The 15,142-nt window shown below is 39.3% G+C and overlaps 1 protein-coding gene across 1 annotated transcript in view; it reads left to right on the top strand.

Annotated features, from left to right (window-relative positions):
* The window catches only part of LOC126481356 (aurora kinase A-A-like), a 34,959-nt gene extending 24,989 nt beyond the window's left edge, over positions 1–9,970 (top strand). Inside the window, exon 6 of the mRNA XM_050105055.1 lies at positions 9,457–9,970. Within this exon, the coding sequence (XP_049961012.1) occupies positions 9,457–9,555 (99 nt within the window). The 3' untranslated portion in view covers positions 9,556–9,970. The remainder of the gene's footprint in view (positions 1–9,456) is intronic.
* The last annotated feature ends 5,172 nt before the right edge of the window (positions 9,971–15,142 follow it).

Genomic DNA, 15,142 nt, shown 5'->3' with positions numbered 1-15,142 from the left:
TGTTGCAAATAATTACCACATATAAACATAGAAGGCTCTGCAGGGTGGTTTTACAATAACTTGATACATTCACGCACCATGTCAGATACAGGAACATAAATCGAGTGACAAGAGTTGTCAGCAGACAATACCGCGTGTAATCTCCTCCTCCTCCTTCTCCTCTTCTTCATCACCCCCCTCCACCCCCTCCCCCGTCTAAAGCTAATCCTCCCACTGCATCGGCATGTGCTGTACCACTCTGCTTTCCTTGCAGCTGAGGACAATGTGACGTTATGTCAACCATATTTCATACTTTTAACTTTCCTGCAGCATGGTAATGAGTTTGCAGTTATAGTCTGTCAGTAAACTGAAGGTAGAATGAGGGAGTCCCCACTCTGCCTACACAGCTACGTCGCAGGGTGCTTCTACAGCCCGTTTCACAACGTAGTACCGGCCCTGCTGTGGTGTGCACTTTAAATCTGTGGCGACACTGTACACAGATACATCCCAGCAGCATTTATTATTATACAAATAGGTTAAGACCATATGGAATACAAAAGATGATAGCTTCTTTAGAAACACAACTTGTAGAGTGAATAATATTAACGTAAGAATTGAAGTCAGGATTCTACTACAGACTTAGAACTGAATTCCTATTAATGTGAATTATATTCCTCTACTGCTATTCGTAAAATGAACCCCATATAGTGCAATAAATCTGGAGAATTTTAATGCTTGTTCTTACAATGTGTTTCTGCTAAAAGCTAGGAGTTTCTTTCAAGGGCTGTGTGAAAACTTAATAATTGTTGCAACACAATGAGTCTTTAAAAAGTAACAAGAAATTTACAATTTTGCATGTTGTATTAGTCAGATTTAAACTACTTTTTTGTCACTGTCTTCATAAACATGTCTGAAAAGTATCTGTACAATGTTATGCATATTGGTTATTTGTCAGCTGTCAAAAAGGGTACATGTGTTTTGGTAGTATCAGTGATTATTGTTTTGTATAAAAATGGATTAGAAAATCTGTATTAAATTTTTGTTAGAAGAATGGAATAGTGTATCAAATTTATAGAAATGTTAAATATTGTTTTTGGTGAGTCTGTTAGGATTTAAAAAAAGAGCATACAAGTGATGTAAACATTTCAAAGCAGACCTTAACGGACAGTGGTTTTACAAGCGTGAATGAGATTAAAAATACACAGCTAGGAGTCTATCCCGAGGAAACAGTTCCTAACGTGTTTCGGGAATTGGAAAAAAAGCGCTGGCGTAAGTGTATAGTATGTAATGGGGAATATTTTGAGGAGGATAACATTACTGTAGATTAACAAATAAAGTTGTTACCAAAATTAATATGTGAATGCACCTCGTATGTCCAGCTTTTTACATAGAAGTCCAGAATCTGTATACAGGTTTTGAAGGAAATTTCAGCGATTAAATAGCAATAACATTAATTGGGTTATTTTTACTCAGTCATTGACTTTTGCCATATCTTTGTACTTAACATTTTCTTTGATGGGTTAAATTTTAATCGGTAAATTTATTCAGTTGTTTCACCTTTTGCATTCTTGGATAAGTTGAGTCACTTGTTGCCAAGCTAGCTGAAGCAGAATAGTGACTGGAATAGCATCTGCTTCTGCCCTAGAGGTTGAAGCCACAGACATCTCCTCTTCACATTTATTTTTGCATTCAAACTAAACTAAAAAAGAAGAAAATAAATGTAATAAAAGCTGCCACTGGTGACTTAACCATTAATGTATCATTTAAATTCTTAAATTAACAAAATGGACTAAAGCTTTAACTACTCTAATATATTTGAGGGACAGTTGTGTCTCTGGTTGAGGGACGTATAGCTTGTTAACTTTTTTATGATACATGAGGTGAAGGTTATGTTTGTAGAAACAGGAGTGAAACCACAGGATGAATAATTCTCTCAATCTTGCTCATTGCTGACAAAACATACAGGGCTTTCGTGCCAATCAAATGCTATGGTATGTATAATAACAATAATAAGGCATGCACAGAAGGAAACATGTTCTTGCTTTTGCGCATATTCCATTTCCACTCATGATGTGAAAATTGTGATTAGAAAGTTCAAGTACTCACAACAAGAGTGTTGAAGGCTAAGGCGCACACACACACACACACACATTCACTGTGTACTTTGCCTCATAGTAATGCTTGCACCTTCAGAAGTGTGTGTGTGTGTGTGTGTGTGTGTGTGTGTGTGTGTGTGTGTGTGTGTGTGTGTGTGTGTGTGTGTGTGTGTGTGATGGGATGTAAAACCGTAATCGTTGAAACCACGCTTATGTCTTGTCGACATCTGGCCAAATGTGTAAGCTGTGGTACAGACGTGCGCGAGGGAGATTTTCTTCCTTCTCTCTGCTATATCAACTGCAATGGCGACCATGCTGCCGCCTCCTGAGACTGTCCTGTGTATATCGATGAGCAAGCTTTCCAGGAGATCCAAGTGAAGGGAAAAGTGCCTTTCACAGTTGATAACAAGTTGTTGGCTAGTCAGAAACCCTGTGTTCTACCATCTGGCACCTAAAGTACTGCTCTTGCTACATCTCACTCCACAAAGGACATGGCCACACAGATATGCAACTTCAAATTTGGCACTGCAGTTGTGAAATTGCCCAGTGTCCTGGTAGCATCCCTGTCTCCTCCAACTGTGCAACAAGCCACCAAACATTTGCCTCACGGGGTGAAGTCACTTGCTACAAAACTGGCAGGCCAGAAAGGGCAGAAGGAATACTCCTGCAAATACTTCTTACGTCCCTCCAGCCAACACACATCTGAGTCTTCCTCTGCCAACTGGAAAGGCACAAGCAGTCTAACAAAGGCAAACGACCTTCTCCTTCGCCGACTTGGATAGCCTCTTCAATGGTGTCGTCATGAGATATCCTCACCTAGCAGGCTTCAGTGTTGCCAGTGCACACCACCATCCGTTTTTCTTCCCTGGACTCTGCAGATCGACAGAGGGAGAGTGTCGACACCTCTGTAGACATTGTGGAGCAGGATCGTCCAGCCTCTGCACCCTGTAGCAAAGTGTCTTCGAAGACTGGCATTCGCAGCCACAGAGGTAACACACTTTCATTTTTTCTCTCCTCCCCTTTCATCGTTATGACTCTCCTCCAATGGAACATTCACGGCCTTTGATTTGACAAAGAGGACTTACGGATGCTTTTAGAATCACAGTGTCTGCTTGTTCTCTGCCTCCAGCAAACAAAATTGCATCCTCACGACTGCTTTCTCCGTCACAGGGTCGAACGATGTTAACATTCAGATGTTGCAGAACCTTTCTCTTGCGGACAAGCACTTTCTCCTTCATAAGTAAAATCACATATGGGCAAAGGGCACACTTCCCAGACGCTGGCATGAAGCCACTGTCAAACCCATACCTAAACCCAGCAAGGAAAGCACCTTCTAGTTGTCGCCCTGTTTCTCTCACCAGCTGTTACTGCAGTGTGATGGAACACATGATTCGTGCCCAGCTGGTATGGTGACTAGTCTTGCAATTTATTAACCACTGCACAATGTGGATTTCAAGCAAGCTGTTGTGCAGTTGACCACCTCGTCACATTTTCAACCCATGTCATGAATGGAACTTCTGGCTCTTGCTCTGGCATTTAACTTCATGCTATATGCTGAGTGTGAACCCTTCACCACCTTGGCTTCATATGGCGGCTTTTGTTCACGTTGGCCTTCATTCACTTCTTAAAGACACTTCTCCAGCCTCACTCAATCGCAATAAGTTCACGACCTTTGAATGGAACTTTGCAATAGTACCTTTACGTACATTGATGGCTCTTGGACTGACCATGGTGTCGGATGTGCCTTTGTCATTGGCACAGACATATTTTGGTATCGGCTTCCGGAACACTGCTCAGTATTTACAGCAGAGCTCTTCACCCTGTATCAAGCCGCGCAGTACACCCGGTGACAGGCTTTCCAATTGCGTTATCTGCGCCAATCACTGTGCCCAACAGAGCCTCAGTGCGCTGTACAGCTTTCATCCCTTAGTGCAGCGGGTACTGGAAAGCTGTCACTTGTTCGCTCTTGATGGAGACGCTGTGATGTACATGTGGGTTCCTAGTCACGTTAGTCTGACGGGAAACTAGGCCGTTGACACTCCTGCCAAGGCTGCAGTCCTCATATGTTGACTGCTAGTTCTTCCGCCCCCCTGATCTGTGTCACCTACTATCAGCAGGGGGTGTCACTTTGTAATCACCATTGGTCCTCCCTTCATGAGAACAAGCTCTGGGGAATTTTTGCCTCTCCTATTGGCTTGGACGACTTCCTCTCTGCCCTCTTTGCCGCAAGGAGATCATGTTAACTATGTTGCATTTTAGCCATTGCCATTTAAGTGGTGATTCCCCACCACTATGTGCTCATTGCCCTCAATCTCTGGTGGAATGCCTTTTTAGTCTCTTTTGTTCTCATGTAAGTTTGCTGTCTGAGTTACTGGTCGTTTAAGTGAACGACGCGTGGGCTGTCGAACGTGTTTCACTTTCTATCTGTCGTAGCAACATGGGGAAGGCCATTTAATTTTTAGTTCAGAACCTCAGTTTCTCTATGGTGTATTTTGTGATCCTTTCTCCATGTCCCTGTTTTTAGCTCTTTTTTTTCCGTCAGTTGGGCTTAATTAGTAGTCGTTTTTAACCACTCACTTCACTCACTCACTCACTCACTTCACTCACCACCCCACCCCACCCCACCCCACCCCACCCCCCTTCCTCTCCGTGTACTACAGTTATGACTTCGGCACATATGACTGTAGTTGTTTTTGTGCCCTATAACAAAACGAAACGGAATATTATCTTATCGCACTCATCGTAGTGTTCCTCCATCACTGACCTGGTGTGTTTTCTCAGACTGTTAGATCTTTCATGCTCTGCAATTTGTGTACTGATCAGTCATCTCATCTTGCCTACATACACCAGTCCACATTCACAGCCGATTTCGTAGAATACTGTGATGTTTAACCTGTTGATTGCATCTTTTGTTGTGCTTGGAACGTCTTTTATTTTGTTATTGCTCCAAAAGATTGGCCCGATCCTGGCTCCGCAGAGTCGCATTCGGTGACTCCCTGTACATATTGTAATAGGGCTGTTTTGTACTTCCTTCTGATCTTCCCAATTGCATGCATCTTTTGTCGTCAGTTTTATCTATCATATCCTTTGCATAACCATTTGCTCCAAAATTGGATCTGAGGTTCCATAGGTCCGCTTAGAGGTGTTTGTTATTGCTTATGCTGTGAACCCTCCTGGTTAAAGTGTGAAGAGCAGACAACTTATGCATAGGATGATGGTGGGAGGTGGTATGGACATACCTGATTGCGCTGGTGGCTTTTTTGCATACTCTGTGGCAAAGTTTACCACCAGGCTTAGGTAAACTTCCACGTCAAGAAAAGGCAGCACCCCTTTCTTTTCAGTCTCAATAGTAAATGGTATTTTACTATGCTGTTGAGATGTTGGTGGAACTTCTATATTTCTTGCTTTCTACGTGCCCAGATGACAATAGTATCAACACATTGGAGCCAGCAAATGGGGCTTCATGGTGTGGACTGGACACCTGTTTCTTCAGATGCGTCTATGAAGATGTCTGCAGCAATAGGCAAGGGAGGTAAACCTGTAGCTAAAACATAGGTCTGTTCATAGTATATAGGCCAATAAAGAATGCATGACTATCCTCAAATATGTTACCAAATTATGTAAATATCTTCCTCCGCTACTATATAAGATTTGTAGTCGCTTACACTCTGCAGCCCAGCTCATCACAAAGCCCTGAGGAAGGCCATTTACAATAGAGGCCAAAATGTCTGACAGTTTTATGTATTGACAATGTGGTCAACAACTCACAAGAATTTTAATGACAGTGACAACAGCTGCGGAAGCTCATGCTGATGTAAATGTGACAGTTTATTAATAGTATCTTTAAAAACTCGCATATTGTACATACAGAGCAGATCCCCCGCGAATCACGAGAAATAATAAAAATGTGTTGAAATACTAATGTTTGTAAATTTTCTGTTCGAAAAAGAAAATAGAATAAAGCAGAGTAGTTCACTATCGATAAGTGAGAAAATGAGATTTATCTTTGCAGTAATGAAGAGTGGAATAAAATGTGTGAAGAATTTTGATTCATGATGCAAATGGATTGAAAACTGTATAGCAATTATAATAGTGTGTGGAAGTATAATTCTCAACATTTCTCTGTATTATTTCATGTGTACGATTGATTATGGCCAAGTTTTGCAAATTTAACGCAGTGACTGTAGGTTCACCAACAACAAAAAATATTTGAACAAGCTTTGCTTCCTGTCCGGTGTAGTTTTCAACAGTTTTAGTCTGCTGCTGAAGTTATTTCAATGTAACAGTAGCTATTTAAGCTTAATTAGCTGTAATGTACTGTGACCTGTTGATTTTATGGTATTTGTATTCTACATATGTTCTGTGCTGTTTGCTAGTGTAATAACATGTGTTAAGACAGTTTTCAACATGTATGAAAACCTAATGGTTTTTGCCATAAACATTTATCTCAAACCATTTTCGCTGCAACATTGGAAATAAGCCATAAGATTTCCTCATCAAAACTATACTGTCTTAGGACAGTTGCCAAGTACTTTGAAAATGACAATGAAAATGTGAGCATCTAAAAAGAAACTAGTGGCATTACATTAAATCTAAATACCTATCATTTCAACAGCTCTGCTGTTCAAATACCCCAGCAAAGGCCAAACATTATTGTTGTAAAAGATGCCAGAATAAACTGTGATCTGGCTCATTACTGATGAGTGTGGCATAAACCGACAATCAAATAAGATATGGATGATTTAACATTTTAGCAACAGCAAAGCACTTAACATTTCAAAATAATCAGACGGAAGCAAACTCTTTGTCAAACTCCATGTAAATCTGAAGCCTTTGTCATCGGTTATAATGGACCATTCCTTGGTGATACCACAGCAGCCAGCCAATTGTGAGCAAAATGTTTATTGCCCAACCTCATTATTTCCCTGCTATGGTAGAAATTTATGCAACCCACAGAAGTACAGAGGTTTTGTGGAAACATTCTGTACAAAGTTGATCATGTCCACTCATGGTACTTGTCTGCAACAGAGAATGTGATATTAAAGTAAGCAGATTCTGAAACAAATATTTAATGAGTAAGAGTGGTGTGATACTTAATTTGCTTATTAAACCTTTAGTCAGATCATACACTTTCAAGGCAATAAAGATGTGATGTGCTATGAGCATTTTCTTGGCTGTCGTGTATCACGTGCATTCGCAATGCCCAGCAAACCGACATTAACAACAATAAACCTTGCACTGTGTGAATGTCTAATGTACTGTCACACATTGACATGTGGTAAAGGCTGGTAGGAGTCTGAAAGCAGCAGGAAAACATCTGAATTACTGCCAATGACTCCAGATCAGAATATAGACACAGATACTGTTAAAATGTGAGCAAGCTATTTGTGAGATGTTTAAAAGAATTTGAACAAGTTTAGATAGTAATCTACCTTAGAATTAGTTTCTGCCTTTTAATCTACACCTTTCAGCAACTGTTTATCCATTTTTGCACAAAATCGTTACTATTTCCCAAGGAAAGAAAACCAAACATTAGCAGTTGAACGCTTTGGAATACACACTATATGAGCTGAAGAGTGGCGAGAGTACTGCCCAGCAGAGACTGAGGAAGGTGAACAATGCTTTGCTTTAAGCATGTGCTCAACTGCTTTTTCTCACATGTGCTCTAATGGTTTGGATGACTGTGTATGTGCAAACTTCCCACTTCTCTTATACGAGTAAACTTGCTTGGTGTATACAGCCGATCTTCTCTGGATAGCCAGCTTCTGGAATCTCTGTAAACTTCTCCGAAGAACAATGCTAGTTACAGGAACCTTAGACACTCTCACCATTTGCGAAATAATTCGGTACTCGAAGAATACTTTTCAATAACTATTTGTATATTTGAGCTTCATAAGGACAAAATTCACACTTCACACACAAACATTTAACTTCTCGTAACTCATATCGTCTCACATTAGAAACAGATTTAAGTCCATTTAGAAAAGAGCTGGCTTAACAACCATGTCTCTACTACAGACATATTGTAAAATATGTCTTGCCTCCAGCAAGTCCATCCCCGATTCTTTCATGTGCTTTCACTAAGACTTCCATGGATCGCCCGACACGTACTTATCGGTGCTGTTCAACCGCTGCGTTGACCTTTAGCTCATGAGTGATTTCACACCTGCACACACAGACAGGTGACGCACAGTAGGCAGAGTTCTTTTCTCCCACTCACACCTAAAATATCGTGTGTTTGAGATGGTGGAAGGCCGAGTGGTTCTAGAATTTACACGGAAATTCTTGAAACACTACAGTGCTCAGCCATTGTTATGTTCAATCTGCGTTAAGTAATATCTGTATGTAAAAGTACATTTATCTGCCCTGTTTATATGATATTGATTGAAATCTTCTCTATGAAACTCACTCCGAGCTTAAGGTCTTGAAAATCATTAGAATTGACACCAGTCACAAACTCGGCAAGCATGAAGCAATCAATGTAAAAGCTACGATATATTAATAAATAGCAATCTCTTAAAATCCCCTCATATTCCCCACACAATGCCAGTCCCCAATCAAACTGAAATTGCCCACAAATTGGCTACACTGAGGATTTGCGAAGTGACACGCCAGGTGTCATCTGTGACAGAGCTGCAGCCGATATGATATGACAGAACTGTCTCTGCAAGTGACAGACGTTAACTATAAAGTAGTTTTAAATGGACTATAGGAAATGTCTTAATCAGATCTTCAGCAATTTATTTATAACTTTTGCTATTGATTAGGTATTACCTATGGTGTCACATTATTAGCCCATGTGCCACAGATACTTCGTTTTTTCTTCATTTTCGAGTAGTTTGTATCACTACCTTGTTTCCTTTAAATAAACAAAAAAAATTTATAGAAGACTGACTTATTATGTTAATGAGAAGGAAGCAAAAGCCTGAGCTTTAATAACCTTATGAAAGACCCTCATACTACCAGACCAAATAACCTTTGTGTGTGCGTGTGTGTGCGTGTGTGCGTGTGTTACCTTATTGTTAGATCTGTCATTTCAGAAACACGAACAGAGTGGAAGAACGTAAACCAAACTTAAAACAACATGAACTTATTTCCCTGTCCATGAAATAATGAGTAAAAGCTTAATTAAATGGATTAAAGTTTATATTATCTTAAAACTTTTTTACTGGAAGTGGATATTAGTTGGAATGTTATATACTTAAATGGTAATGATGATATTTTTCTTGTTCCCTTGTCAGGTTTGGCATGTCATAGTTTGTGGTTTGAAGTAAATTCCTTATATTTTGATAAAATTAAAAATTATTTCCATGCTATTAATGAATAAATCACTGTGCTATAGATCAATGGTTTGAGCTAACAGTCTGTACCTTCTTTGCAGCTGCTTGTGGTGGTACCACAAAACCGGTTACCTCTGTCAGAAGTATTGAAACATCCATGGATTCTTAAAAATGTGTTTACTCAAAAGAATGTAAAATAAGATGTGCACTGTAAGTGCAACAAATGGGACACACCAATCAGTTCCTGTGAACAGTACAGACCGGATATTGATTGGATGTGTGGCACTGAACCTGTAATGAATTACTGTGATGAGCAGAAAATTCCTGTTTATGTGATTTATTGATTATGTACTGAATAACTTTGAAATTTTTGTCATTGTTGTTAATATTTTTCATTTTACTACTATATAATTTTAATTTTGTGATGTTGTATGTATGTTTCCATGTGTATGTTTCCATGTACTTAATGAGTCTTCTATTTTCTGGATTAGCTTCCTATGTAAAGATTTTAACTTTCATACTAATGTTTTTTTATATTTGTATTCATGTATGCACATAGATGTAAGATATCGATGAAATGTATATTTTGTTACAAGTATTTATTGAATTGTGAGTATGCAAATGCTGGTTTTAACTTCCTGACTATTTCAATTCAGTGCATTAAAAAACCTAGCTTTTTGCTGGAAGACAAATGACTTAATTCTTAAACCCTTGTGCTGCCCCCTCCCCCAATCACATCTCTCTTTTTTTTTTTTTTTTTTTTTTTTTTAAAAAAACTTCGGAAAGTGTTGCCTTAATTTATGGTGAATTTAATGGAAGTTGGAAAAAGATGAACAATTTCATGGTGCAAAATAGAACCCTGAAATTCACATTGGAAAGATTCCATCAACGCTTTTTTAAATTTTTTATTTATTTTTTTTCCCCTCTGTACCTACAGACTATTGCGTGAAAAATTTATTTTGTATTATGGTCTCCTAGACAATGTTACTGGAATGTGGGATCTTCATGCCAGATTTAAAGGCAAAAAGAAGGTAGAAAAGTGTGCTGGCGAGTAAAAAGAGCAACAAAGTTCAAATAATCCAATAAATGTAACATGCCTCTGGATTTGACATATTTTTATTATATAATTTTTTTGTGTGGATTTGCCTCATATTTGACTCACAGATTCATGTACATGCTGTAAGATTGGTATTGCTAGAAACAAATCTATGGCATAGGCATCATTTGTGGGTGGTTCTTGATCACAAAGTGCTCAGTATTACAGATACATAACACACAGAAGTGGTATCATTAGTTTCTATCAGCTAATTTTGTGTTGAACGTTGACACTGAAAATATGTGCAAATCATCAGGGGTGTAGGCAGCAACTTAACCCAGACAGAAAATTGAGTAACAGGCCACTATTGAAATGTGAAAAATCTCTTGGTTATTGAAGAAGAAGAAGAAGAAGAAGAAGTGACTTTGGAAAGTTTTCCCTTGTCTTTATTGAGATAGCTCTGGAACAGATTGTTAAATCTCTCAAATTATCAAACTCATTTGATATGAGACACTTCTACAGGAATCATTAGACCTTCACAATTGGTTGCTATGTGGAACTCAACAGTCTGATGGCTCCCTAATAAAAACACCACATAATTTACTTTATTTTATCAAAGGTGTTTTATCTTGCAGTCACCTAAAGCATTTGGAAACATTGGAATTGCAGAAAGGATGGCTGCTGTAGGAATACGAAGATCAAAAGTACCGCAAATAAACAGGGACTACAAAACATGAGACTTTCTTAAACTTAAGTTCCCACAATTGCCTTAGCATACTGAGGTTCATTTCAGTATTCTCGCTTTTGGACCTTGCCGTACTTACTGCCAATAATGTGATCATAATACCCTATTTGCAAAGGGTGGGAAAAATGTCAACTTAGGAGCTGAATGCTTGCGACCACCAGTTCATGAGAATTATTCTCAATTGTACAATTCAGAAAGGCTGTTGCTTCATTTCTACAAGTAAAAAATTAAGTCAGTAACTAAAGTTCTCTAGGCTCATTGCTTACGCTGAATTTGAGAAAGTACCTTGAGCACAACTATTTCTAAGATTTATGCTATTTGCCACAACCCCGAAGAAAACTGTTTCACTGTCAGTGTTGTAGAATTTAGCATACAGTTCAAATATACTTGCCTGGATAGCACAGTCAATAAGTGAATCGCCTATAAAAGGCAAAGGTTGGGTCCCAGTCTGCCAAATGGTTTTCATCTGTTAAGAAATTTTCAGATGTGTGTATTAGGTCTCGCTTCTAAGAGTTGTCATGTGTATTTTCTCTAGTGTTTTAGCAGATACATGCAATTTCGTTTTTGCAGTGTTTATCTACTGATCATGACTTTCACATAACACCCAGCATCAACGGAAAGTAGCAGTTTGTTTCCCCATCACAAGTAAAATGTTCCTTAAAATGGAATTTCTTACCCATTCAATAGAGCACTCCTAAATTAGTCTAGTGTGATATTTGGTTTTGAATTATGTATTAACAGGGACAGTAAAACATAATACAACTATTAATTACCACATCTCCGTTCCCCTACTTAGCTCGTATCATGTGCTGCTCTGGCCCATGCTATCTGCTACTGCCACACAGCAGTCCTTTTGTCACTACTGGAGTATTGGATTTTCTGGATATTTTACTGTCCTTGCTAATACATATCACTAAATCGATATTGCGTTAGGTTAATTTGGGTTCACTCTACTGAATGTGCATACAAAATTTCACTTTAAAAATAATTTTGTTCTTATCTGACAGAGGGCATTGCATGGAATGTGACAATCAGTATTGTTTGCACCTACGCCATCTACATGCTGCAAAAATGAAATTGGAAATATCTGTAGAAACACCAGATAAAATGTGCCTAGTGACTAACAATAGACCCACGTATATTTAACTTAATAAAACAATGGAAACTACAGGTTGTTGTTTAATATAGTAAAATAACTTAGCCGTAGGCTACTTTGAAAACTCTTGTTCCTGTAACCCTGTATTACCAATGACATCAGAGTATAGTGGAAAACAAGAGAAGACCATTAGGTGTCAAGGGACACAGATGATACCTTGCCCAAGAACCACTTGTGCAACTAATCCATTGGGAAAGTATCAAGCAACATGTAGTTAAATCACTTTAGAAGCTGTACTGAGAAATTCTAAGCAAAGTCTGTACAGTATCAAAATATAAGTACTCTAAAGAATGAATATGCTCCTATAGTGACCATATGGGCCTATAGGACCTGCCCAGTTGGCATGTGTGTGCAGAGGCTGGTGATCCACCACTCGTGAGCACAGCTCTTCAGCGTAAGGAAAGATCTGAAAATATCAGTATTGTCTATCACTGACATTTAGTGTAGTGGACTGTCCAAATTTTGAGCAAATGTTTTGGAATTGGCCACATGTGAACAAGCCATTCTGATTAATGTCTGTTGATGTATTAGACCTCAAGATACAGGGCTGGAACAAATTGCTGCCTTGGCATTTTCAGATACCTAAAGTGACTTTAAACTTGAGTCCAGGAAATCTCATAATGAAGGCTACTTTTTTAAAAGCTTCTTTTGTCAAATTTTAAGTCTGTATAAAGATTTTATTATTATATATGGATGGATCCAAGCAGACGAATAAAGTATGTTGTTTGGGTCTCCCCTGATAAGTTCATCAGAGTTCACCTCCCAGAAAAATGGACAAATTATGATGCCAAAGTGTACCAGAGTCCTCAAGGCAGTGGAGCATGGTCAAGTAGGAATTTTGTCATCTGCTGGGACTCTCAAAGTGCCTTGCAGTCTGTACAACAAATATATCCAGGAGAAAAACTATTCTGAATGGCCTAGATGCAGATTCAAAAACAGTGCAAAGAAGTAATATTCTGCTGGGTATGGCAGCATGTTGGGATATGGGGAAATGATGCACGTGTCATAAAGATGGCCTGGTGCTTCCTGTTGGAAGATTCAAGTGGCATCCTGGAGACATTTTTGCTGGTGGCTCAGAAGTCCGATGCGAGAGCTGACTTGGTGGCCACAAGCGAGGCAAATATGAGTCAGTCCAGTGGGAGCATTAATCATAAGCTCATGTGTGCACAGTCATTTTGCAGCTAAGTCGTTAAGTCATGCATGGTCGTGCATCTTGCTTCCATCTGCAGTTAGTTTCCTCCATTTGCTGCGATCGTCAAGGAGTTGCTCCCACTTGTTACTGCCAATATTAAAAGTGCACATATCACGCTTAACGTAATCCCCAAAGTGTAGTGGAGGTATTCCATGAGGTCTCTTTGCTCCTGCTGTTTCACTGAGTAATGTGCACCATATGATGCAGCTGTCCTAACCACTGCAGGTGATGTTGCTTGAGTGTGGCAGTGATAATCTGTTGTTTTGCAGTTTTCTGAACCATATCATTTGTCACAAGATACTTCCGTGATATTCCCAAGATGCTCCGTAAGCACCGCAGGGGAAAGGCATTGAGCTTTTATTGCTGTTTGGCATATGATGTCAAAGTCTCAGCTCCATACAGGAGAGTACTCGGTACACATGATTGATACACAAGTAGTTTTGTTAACGATGTAAGGTGTTTGTTGTCCCATGCTCATGTGCGGAACTTTCCGAAAGTACTGGCAGCCTTTCCTATTCTTGCATTTATCTCATCATCCAGGGAGAGATCTTCTGTCGTTATTGAACAAAGATAGCAGAATTTATCGATTATCTTCAACAAGGAGCCGTCCAGTTTGATGACAGGCAAATCTGTGTAGCCTTGTGCCATGATAACAGTCTTCTTTACTTTTATAGTCATGGAGAAGAGCTTGCATGCAGTAGAGAACTTATCTACAAGCTCTTGCAGATCGTCTTGAGTATGCGCTACAAATGCAACATTGTCAGCAAATAAAAGGCTATTTACAAGCAAATCTTCACGGAAGTGCTAGGATCTGAGTAGAGGAATGTTGTAGAGCTACCCATCAGCTCTGGTATACAGATGAATACCCAGGTTAGTTTCACCAAAAACAACTTTGAGGAAGCCTGAGAAAAAATATTGAACAGAATGGGAGTCAATATGCATCCTTGATGAAACCCTCTTTTTCACAGCATATGGGTCGGATGTGATTCCGTCGAAGACCACAGCACCTTCCATATCCTTGTGAAAAGCCTTGATTATCTTTAAGAGCTTTGGAGGACACCCTATCTTCAAAAGTACTGCATACAGTCCTTCTCTGCTGACTGTGTCGAAAGCCTTGTTTAGGTCGATAAAGGCAATGAACAGAGGAGTTTTTTTTGCTTACAGCACTTTTCCTGAATTTGCCGGAATTTGAAGATCGTATAAACTGTAGATCATTGGGGACAAAACCCACAATGTTCCTCGGGGTATATGCGACCCAACAACCTTCTTATGTCTGACCAACACCACACGGGCAAATGTTATTCCAGGTATATTCAGAAGTGAGATTCCACGGTGACACCTTTACCTGTATAGAAATAACAATATTGGCAACATGCATGTCTTGTGTCACAGTACCCTCAGCCCAGCATTTCAGTAAGAGGTTGAAAAGCAGCGAAAAAACTGGCTTAAGTTTTACAATTTCTGTGGAGGTGTTGTCTTTGTCAGGGCACTTCCCACATTTGACCTGTGTGATTGCTCTTTGAAGCTCCTCCATAGCAGGTGTGGCATCCAAGTCGTGGTAAAGTGTCATCTAAGGAATTTCATTCATTGCATTTGGACTAATGTTGATGGGATGTGAGTAGAGGCTGGAGTAATGTTTTACCCAACGGTGCAATTGA

The sequence above is a fragment of the Schistocerca serialis genome, chromosome 5, assembly GCF_023864345.2.
Source record: "Schistocerca serialis cubense isolate TAMUIC-IGC-003099 chromosome 5, iqSchSeri2.2, whole genome shotgun sequence".
NCBI lineage: Eukaryota > Metazoa > Arthropoda > Insecta > Orthoptera > Acrididae > Schistocerca > Schistocerca serialis.
This window is presented reverse-complemented; position numbering and strand designations above follow the sequence as displayed.